This window comes from Panicum virgatum, chromosome 9N (assembly GCF_016808335.1).
Source record: "Panicum virgatum strain AP13 chromosome 9N, P.virgatum_v5, whole genome shotgun sequence".
Taxonomy (NCBI): domain Eukaryota; kingdom Viridiplantae; phylum Streptophyta; class Magnoliopsida; order Poales; family Poaceae; genus Panicum; species Panicum virgatum.
Genome location: NC_053153.1, coordinates 32,389,233 through 32,398,972, shown reverse-complemented (window position 1 = coordinate 32,398,972; position 9,740 = coordinate 32,389,233). Strand labels below are relative to the sequence as shown.

The 9,740-nt window shown below is 45.7% G+C and overlaps 1 protein-coding gene across 2 annotated transcripts; it reads right to left on the bottom strand.

The window, feature by feature from the left end:
• Positions 1-1,858: 1,858 nt before the first annotated feature.
• On the bottom strand, positions 1,859-3,708 carry LOC120693141 (GDSL esterase/lipase At1g28590-like). 2 transcript variants are annotated; one of them, XM_039976548.1, is made up of 4 exons: positions 3,314-3,708; positions 3,016-3,231; positions 2,637-2,788; positions 1,859-2,522 (listed from the first exon to the last, which is right to left on the bottom strand). In XM_039976548.1, the coding sequence occupies exons 1-4, from the start codon at positions 3,594-3,596 to the stop codon at positions 2,016-2,018; spliced, it is 1,158 nt and encodes a 385-aa protein (XP_039832482.1). In that variant the 5' UTR covers positions 3,597-3,708; the 3' UTR covers positions 1,859-2,015. The 2 variants fall into 2 exon arrangements, with proteins under 2 accessions (XP_039832482.1, XP_039832483.1); XM_039976549.1 differs by having other exon boundaries at positions 2,637-2,785.
• Between the last annotated feature and the right edge of the window lie 6,032 nt (positions 3,709-9,740).

The following is a 9,740-nucleotide window of genomic DNA, read 5'->3' as shown; positions in this document are numbered from 1 at the left end:
GGTTTGAGCTTGGAGTTCAAGGTGCTCATCCCCATTATATGATCCCTTATAGTACCCGCACCGCCATAGTACCTCTTTTTTAGCAACTGCTCTATGATCTGTGTGGCATATGTCTTTTAAGAACCAGTGAACTGGCTCTGTATTCTCTCAAGGTACCCACTGGCGGAGTCACACTCTGCGATTGAGCCCACTAGTGCAGGCTCAATCATGTTCTTTAGGAATGCCATACATTTCTTGTTGGCATTCCCCCACTTTTGCTGTCTAAGTCATAAGACATCTATAAGGGAGTATATTCCCTCTGCTTTTTCTGCCATTCAGCATCACTGTCCTCTGTTGCCCTGACTGGCGTAGGTGGCTCTTTGGGCTTAGGTTGAGAACCCAGTCCACCTCTGCGCAAATGAAGGCTAGGTCAACCTTCTTGCGCCATTCTCCATAGTTGTCACCTTTAAGAGTTGAGACATCCTTGATGCAGGTCATCAAGTACATCCCTACTGAAATGACAAAGAAAGTGAGAATACAACAATAACAATTGTATGAATTACTTCCAACGTTGGTCAAAATTAACACATACAACTATTTATGCAATTAAATCTATATCACTGTTGGGCAGGAATAGAAATAAAAGCAAATAACCATTCAAAAATTATAATATTGATATTAACAACGTTGGTCAGAAAATAACAATATCATAATTCAGTTTTCAAGTAATCTCTTTAAACATGCTCTTAAATTTAATTGTCCCGTTGGTTCCAATTAAATTAGAGAGAAATAACTTTAAACTTTGCAGCGGAAACATGTAAAACACATTTATTCAAAAGCAATATTACTGTAAAACTGTACTTTTCTCTAAACAAATTATCCCGTTAGTTCAAATTTGGATAGAGATCAAAAGACTATACAAAAACTACCAAAATTGCCTCTGAAATAATGAAAAAACATAAACTTTCTTTACTGTGCAAGAAGCCCGGCTGAGAAGTCAGCCCGCGGCCCAAAACTGTGTGCGCTCGGCTCTTGGGCCGGTGGCAGCCCGCCACGGCGGCCCAGCAGGCACGCAACCTACCCGCTCGCGCGGCGTCACCCGCGCCCAGGCCCCAACCTGGGCCTGGGCCGGAAAAACAGCCTCCCGTGCGACCCCTCTTGGGCCGCATTCAGCCCGAGCAGCGGCCGGGCGATCCTGACCATCGAATCTGATCGAACGGCCTGGCGCTCTTCTCGGTGGAACAAAATCAGCCGGTGGCCGGTTCCTCCGCGAACCCTAGCGTCATTTACCCCATTCCTTTCTCTCTCCACACGCGAACGACGGCGGCTCTCTAGCCGGAGGAGGAAACGACTGGCACCGCTGCCGCCCCCCTCGCCGACGCGCGCGCTCTCCCGTGCGGGAGCGCGCTGCCATCGAGCGGGCTGGCGGTGGTGCCCTTTCCGGAGCACCCACGTGCACGGAGTCCAGCTCTGTGCCGCGCGCCGACGAGCGGCGGCGCGGGTCCATCCCGTGCGCCGGCATACCGGCCCCGCGGATGCCTTTGACGTGCGGCGGTGGCCGACGTTGGTGCTGGCGACGAGCCCAGGTAAGGCTCGCCGTCTCTGTCCTTTGACTAGGGTTAGGGTTTGAAACTTTTTCGATTCGAGATCGATTTGCCTTTTCTTTTCTTATTTTCCTTTCTTTCAATTCGTGGTCGAATCCTTCTGTCCCCATCTCGATCTACACTCTAGTGTAGGTGACTGATACCATTGTTAGAACTTTAGGATCACACAGTGCATAGATCGAGTGGGGTTTTTTTTCATCTTTTCTTTGTTCTGGGAGAACACAACTATCATGTTAGAATATTTAACAAAAATGTTAGAGAACACAATGCGGTTATACCTTTTTTCATGAATTTATTTCCAACACTTATGCCATTAAGATTTATTATACCGTGTACAACGATTGAGTACATGTTGATAGCCTAGTATCCAAAATTTTTTTATATTGTGCAAATTTGTCCCTTCTGCTTTTGGGCCTGGGTGGATCTCGTCTCCTAGGCTTGCTGCTGGAATCCTGGCTCCGCCACAGGCAGCAGCACTCCCCTTAGCATGGAGCGTGCAATGAACCTGTTGGCTGCTTCGGTGAGGTGGATCCCATCCCACGAGATGTACTTGGACGGGTCTGCGCACGTCGTCGACTTCGGGGTGCCGCAGAACGCCGTGTAGTTGAAGTTGTTCGGCCCGCCGCCACCTCCACAGCATGCGGCCAGCGGCTTGTTGCCGAAGCCGTACCTCGCCGGCGACGCGACGGCTCTATAGATGGGGTGGTACACGTCAGCGTACAAGAGGGACCTGCCGGGGTAGCGGAGCCGGAGCTCCCAGAGCACGCGCTTGAGCGCGCGGTTGTGTCTCACGGCGAGCTCGTTGAACCGCTCGTCGCACCCGGACGCCGGGTCGTAGTTGCTGGGGCCGCTCGGGAACATGGCGAGCAGCTTGGGCTCGCAGCCGAGGGGTAGCATTCCCGTGACGACCACCGTCCTCGCTCCGGCGCCGATCATGTCCTGTAAAGATCAGCAAGCAAGGACAAGTGAAACGGGAGCGAAAAAACGTTGGAGACGCTATACCGAGATTTTGTGATCGATAGCGGTGGCGATGAGGTTGAGTAGAGTAGTTACGGTCAGGGCTGATCGGATGGTGCCGATGATGTGGGGCACGAGGCTCTCCGCAACATCGATGGACTTATTGCTCATGAGGGCCAAGAAGTAGTCGTTGACTCCGATCTCGCCGACGAGGAAGACCGATCTCGACGTGATCTTGCGTTGCTCTGCTACATTATTATTCAACAAAATGATGACGTTATTAGGAATTTAGGATGTGTGGTTTGATTTGATTGCATCCACCTGTCCATTCAGACGGTCAACTAGCTTTGTGATTCAAAGGAAAAAGGGCTCAAATTCCATATGCTGTTTTGATGCAGAATTCACATAGTTCAGGTACCACGAGGGATCGAGTTTATTAAGCTTTAAAACTAGGAGCTCTGATATTTTTTGGTACCGTAGCCTGAGGAGCTTAGTAGCTGCAGAACGTTGTGAAACCAGTTTGTCTCATTGCTGAGAGAAACAGGCACGGCCGACCTTATCCCTCGGCTCGCCAAGAACGCCGGGTCCAGCGCCGTCGCGCCGCCCAGCGCGAAGTTCGCGCCTCCCAGAAAGTCTGCGGCCGTCCTACCGGCGAGGTACGGTGTCGGCAGTGGCACCTTCAGTTCTTTGACTGCGAGCGTCACGGATTGGCTTGAGAGCCTTGCAGGCAGCGCATAAGCACATGAACAACGACGGGACTGGAATTTGGGTACCGAGGAAATCGATGATGAGCCGGCCGTCGGAGGCCCTGCCGGTGGGATGGCCGAAGTAGGTCTGCCCGTACGGCTGCCGGGTGGATGGGCCCGTGGCCGTGGCCGGGAAGATGGCCGCATTTCCGGTGTCGGTGAGCGAGTTGCCGAATGCGAAGACGCGGGCGTAGCGCGCCGGGCTGAGCCTGCCGCCGGTGGGCTGGGCGGCGCCGGCAGCGGCTTCTGCTGCAACGAGAAGGGTAAGGAGAAGCGGAAGCACCATGGGGAGGTGTGAAAAAGTTGCCATTGGAGAAGTTGTTGGAGGTGGTGAGGGTGTATTCAACGGTAGCTAGCTATTTGTAATTGCCTTGTGAGTTGTGACCAACGCGTGATTTATTTTCTTGATTATATGCTGTTGCACCCTAATAGTGCTCACCCACTCATGGCATCTGTAACTGTAATATATATGCTGTTACACTTTGCACATGATCATTTTTCTTGACTAATTAATTATTAACCTCATGTTTGGCGTTCAGATTATTATATATAGTCTGATGGTGCATCTTGATCCCATATCTGCTTCGGTTATATAAAGGTGGTAGATTAGTTGCTTTGTTTGATTAAACTAGCGGAGACGCACATGCGTCACCACTACCGGAGTTCAGCTCTTTGTCGTGTGCCCTGTAGTTTGCCGTGTGCTATCGGGCACACGACAAAAAACCTCTTTGTCATGTGTAAAGATATGCTTTGCCGTGTGCTTTTTTCTGGCACACGACAAAGTCATGTTTTGCCATGTGTTTTATTTTGGCACACAACAAAGTTATAAATTTTCTTTTCTCTTCTCACCTCGAAATTTTTTGTACTCTTCACATACAACATGTGGTACTCCATGTTAAGATTTGGTACATTTTTATATTTATTTGCTATATTAAACTAATTAATTGTATTTCAAGCAACTTTTTGAATCAAGTCAAATTTGAATTGCAAATGATTCAAACAATAGAATAAAATGAGTGAAAAATAATATTCATGTTATTTAATCTAGTTTGAGACCTTACTCGTCAAATGAAAAGAAATTTCGAACATCTTATGCAGGAAACACAACCACAAACCTATGTCCGAATGATTTTAAAATTCTAAAGAAAGCAAATGAAGTCTGAAAATTCAAAGGCAGGAAAAAGAGGCTATGCAACATTATATGATGCACTTCTTTGTGGACCAGCGAGGGAAAGTCACGAAGACGAAAGATGTGTCATCTTTGATTCTCCAAAGCACAAGATAAAAACCAACACGAGTATACAACTCGTTCTTGAAACAGAAATAGCTAATAGGATTGATGGTTCTGTTACTACTCACTTAAATAATAAGCTTGATTCTGTGGGTCAAAATATTCGTAGTATATTTGGTGTTCACTTTAGTCAAATAGATGCCTAACTTGACATAAAGTCTACCAGTGGCGATAAACATGCGTCTAATTCTAGTACCAGTAAGATGATTGATAATGTATTAGAAGATACATCAAATTGGCATATACCTAAGATCCTTCAACCAAACTGATAATTCGACTAGTGAAAAGATTCCAGCTCCTGCTACAAATGCTATTCTAGTTAATGAATCCGGCCGAACTAATAAGCCAATGTCACAATATACACCTTGTATAGTTCACCGCCTAATGCAAAGTGTACCGTATGGGTCAACTCCGTTGCGAGATATTTCGATGTATTTTTTTGTTATTTCTTTATTCTGTTGTTGCCCTTTTGTTCTTTTGATGTATAACTAGTAGGGGTTTGGGCACTTCCATTTTTCGTAAAAAAATTCAAAAAAGATCGACACATTTGTGTCGTCCTTAATCTTGATGAAGATATAGCTCTATGTTTTACCATACTATTATCTATGCTATTTTATACGATTTAACATGGAGTTGGGATGTCATACTATTACAAATTGGATGCTCTTTTTGCAGCCTCCACATTAAATGTCACGAGACACGCTAGAAAAAAAAGATGAATTCTCGAATTGTAACAAAAATTATGAGAAATAGCTGGGCATCAATTTGTTAGTGTGTAAAATCGTAGGTCTATTATGCTTTCTAAAATATTACCCGTATGTTACACATATATTGCACATGATCATTTTTCTTAATTAATTATTAACCTCATGTTTGGCGTTCAGATTATATTATATATAGTCTGATGGTGCATCTTGATCCCATATCTGCTTTGGTTATATATAGGTGGTAGATTAGTTGCTTTGTTTGATTAAACTAGCGTAGATCCACATGCGTCACACACGTGATTTACGAAGCATAATTAGATTTCAATTCAAAAGTATATTTAATTAAGTATTAATTTAATTAATATTGAAATAAATTCTAAATTATGTATCATGATAAACGTTACTTTTATCTCATAGCTTAGGTCGACACAAATCTAATGCAACATGAATGGACTACAACGGATAATTGCGAACAAATTATATGCATTATTTCTTCCCACGAAATAACAATTTTCAAACATAAAAAAAGAAATGATCGCACCTCCATTCTCCTTCTTAGAAAAAAAAAGTCAAGATCAAGATTAAGCCTGTGCGTGGGTACATGTTGGGCTGAATAATACTCAATAACCTATCTCAAAACAGTTTGAAGCTCTAGCAGTAATAAATTAAACGTGAAGCATACTCATGTACTTGAAACACAATAGGCTAGCAGCCTACGATAGCCCAACCTTTGAGTGGAGTGGTAACGCTTAGTTTTACTTGAGGCCATCGTTCTTGTTTGATGAAATCTTATCTTCTTGCCTTGTTTCTTAGTTTTTGTGCGTAAGCGGGCTGTAAGTTTACAGCCCACCTTCTTTCTTTTCCTCTTCTCTCTCCTCCATCTCAGCATTTAGCCAACTTACAGCCCACTATAATACTTATTCTGAAGTACGCGGTGAATTGGGGAGTGCGAGTAGGAGCAAGAGCACTGCATTGGTCGAGGATAGGGTTTCCGGTTGCGGGAGAGGGAGCACGGGCGTGGGGTGCCCTGCCAGGCGAGTGGTGATTTTGGATGTTGTGGGCAGGTATGGTCTCGATGGGTGAAAAAAGATTTGTTTTTGGTTATGTAGAAACATCCTCAAACCTATGATTTATGTGGATGTACCCTTCTTCCATCCACTTCCCTCCATCATGACATATGGGTCCAATATGATGGTGGATCTGATTCAAGTAACAAATATTTTCAAAAACTTTCGATCTTTACGGAATAGATTCACCCCGATCTGCTTCGATTATGTAGCATGAAAGGCATAAATTTGTGCTACATCTTCTTCGATTATGTAGCATGATATGCAAATATATATATCATTTAATCAAAGAACGCAACTAATCCACCGCCTATATATAACCGAAGCACATATGCACTAATAGAAAATTGATTTGTAGCAACACCTTTTTTTAAAGTAGTGGATCAAAATGTAATCCGCTTCAATAAAAGAAGCGGAGCTACTGTAGCAGTTGATCCGCCCCTGGAAATGCATTTGTACAGGCGGATGATGATGTGACCTATCCCTGAAAATAGCGACCATTTTTAGTGGCGAGTGTCACCATCACCTGCCCCTAAAAATCAATTTTCACCTGCTCCTAAAAATAGCCACTCACTACTGCAGAAACGATTTATAGGGGCGGGCGAAAATGTATTTTTAGGGGCGGACGGCGTAACCATCCCTCCTTTTTGCAGCTAAAAATGGCGGTTTGCAGGGACGGCTACAAGGGCCGCCCCTATAAATGCATTTTCAGGGGCGGGTAAGGGGTCACCCGCCCCTGAAAATCAATTTGTTGGGGCCGGTGACCCCCCACCCGCCCCTACAAATGCATATCCAGGGGCGGGTGGGTGGGTCACCCGCCCCTAGAAATTGATTTTCAGGGGCGCGTGGGGGTCACGCACCCCTGAAAATCATTTTCCATACTAATCCAAAAACTAATTTAAATCAGAAAATATAGTAAACAATATAAAAAAACTAAAATTTATACATTACGCGTATTATTAAGATAGAAGTCCATACTAATCCGAAAATTATGTGTCCATACATGATAGAAGTCCATACTAATCTGAAAATTATGTGTCCATACATTACAGAACACACGGTAAATGATAGAAGTCCATACATTACAACAAACATCACATGCAATCCATACAACTAGCTACTAGTCCTTACTACCACATATCCATACAGAACACAGCTGGTGTTGCTCCGTTGGCAAGACTGAGGATGGGCACGTAGTCGTGGCATTAGGCAAACTTTCTTGAGTGTTTGCCGCTTCTAGTGTCTCCTCATCTTTGTAATTATTATTCTTCGGGGCTGTAAAAGAGTTGTGTTAGCAAAACAACAGCTGGACAAGTTCTTTGGTTTTAGTTGGATAGTTGTATACATAAGAATTGGAGTAACAACTATACCATAGTAATTCTTCGTTTCCATCTTCGTCGTGGTTGGATTCTTCCTGGTCGCCCTCCGCAACGTCCATTGGCTTTGTGTTATCCGATGGTGTGCTCGGTGGTGTCTCCATTACTTCGGTGGAACCAGATCCCCATTTGTCTTGAGGAGACGAATCTTCTTTTTCAATCAAATCTGCATGAGAATGCGCATGAGGTAGTGCAGTTTACGGATTATTTTGGTGCTTAAGTATAGTTAGGGGCGATGTATAGATAAGTTGAACCATACTTAATTGCAGATGACGTGCTTCAAGTCCACCTCCTTGTCTAGAAGTCCCCGCACCCTAGTCACCTTGGGGTTGCGGGTATAGTGTGTATCGGAGTGGAAAGTTGCTTGGTGCTGCAGGAAGAGTGACAATTGTTAGAGGGAACAGTTTAACATTAATGGAGCAATAGTCTTTTGTAACTGCAATTACCGTTCGCGCTCGCGCTGGCCTAGATTGCCTGTGGGTCACCCGGTGGAAGAACATCAGCACTAATCTAAAGTGGCCACATGCTCAAGTAGGAACCCCCTGCACCCCCCGCATGAATCTGCACACGGCTAGATATGTACAACACTAGGTATAGCGTTCATTGGAGCGAATGTGTTTGCCCTGATTGAGAAATCCAATCTCCTCGTAGGGATGTCGCAAAGGTTACATATGTTCGCGAAGATTCTAGGTAATACCGTGCGACACTGCAGAAATAATTGTGGTGGCATTTCAGATATGAGAAGACTGGGTGGTATGTTATTTCCTTGTGGCTGTTGTTGTCTACCTTGTATCTAGTGCTCTAGTGGAATAGACTGATCCAAGAATAAAGTAGTGGAACCATAGTCGGATGTCCATCCTACGATCGCAAGGACATGGTTCTCAACTTGGATGTATGGAAAACTCAAGATGCGAGTGGCTTCGTCGTATGATTAGGGATGGCAACGGGCACGAAATATCCGCGTACTCGTGGATACCAAACCCGACGGGCACGGATACGGGTTTGAGTTTGTGCCCGCGGGTACGGGCGCGGGTACAACTCTAAACCCAACGGATATCTTCAAACGGGTTTGAAAAATTAATACCCGAATCCGCAAACCCGCAAATAATGACTCTTGTGATGTATTATGTATGAGACTGGTTCATTTATTTGCTAAAATTTATTTGTTTCCTCAAACAAATGGTGTTGACGTGTTGATTATTAGGTTATAATTTATTAATTATGAGATATAGAGGTGAATATTAATATTTACATGCTATTAAAAAGTGATTGTGTGCTTGATTTTCTAAAACTTGCGGGTATGCGGGCGTACCCGCGGGTATACGGGTATCCGCTGATAGCGTGTACGGGTATCATTTTCTACCCGTTGCGGGTTGCGGGCACGGGCGCGGGCGCGGGCGCGGATTTTAGCATGCGGGTACGGGTTTATGAAGTTGATATCCGCACGGATTTTACCCGTTGCCATCTTTACGTATGATCGGGTTAGTAGCACATAATCGCTGAACAAACATAAGATATTAAGCTCTATCCCAGTGTTGTTCAATATCACTCGCTGTAGCTCGGTGCGACCGACAAAACAGGGGACTTCTACTGGAGTATGCGAATATGGAGGAAAATTAGTAATTATTAAGAGGCCAGCAAAAACCTGAGCGTGCAAGTTGAACTCTTCCTGAAAGAGTGTCAAGTGTTGATAGTTGAAATGTGCCATCGGCGGTTGGTCACCTGAGGGTGGGGTGGCGCTGCGGCTTGGGGTGGCGGCGGGGAGGAGGCTGACACGGAGGGGAGCAGGCGTGCGCGGCGGCAGAGGGGGCAAGGAGGAGAAGGCCGGGGGAGGGAGCGGCGGGGAGGAGCCGGACACAGCGGGGAGTCGTGCGCGGCAGCAGAGGAGGTGGCCGGGAGGAGGCGGGGAGGAGGAGGCCGGGGGAGGGAACTGCGGGGAGGTGGCGTGCGCGGCGGCGGAGGAGGTGGCGGGGAGGAGGAGGCCGGGGGAGGGAGCGACGGGGAGGAGGCGTG

Coding starts and splice junctions, on each gene's coding strand:
- LOC120693141 (XM_039976548.1), bottom strand. CDS start 3,596: ATGGCAACTTTTTCACACCTCCCCATGGTGCTTCCGCTTCTCCTTACC. Junction 2,789..3,015: donor ACTAAGCTCCTCAGGCTACG/GTACCAAAAAAT, acceptor ATAATAATGTAG/CAGAGCAACGCAAGATCACG. Junction 2,523..2,636: donor CCATCCGATCAGCCCTGACC/GTAACTACTCTA, acceptor TGATCTTTACAG/GACATGATCGGCGCCGGAGC.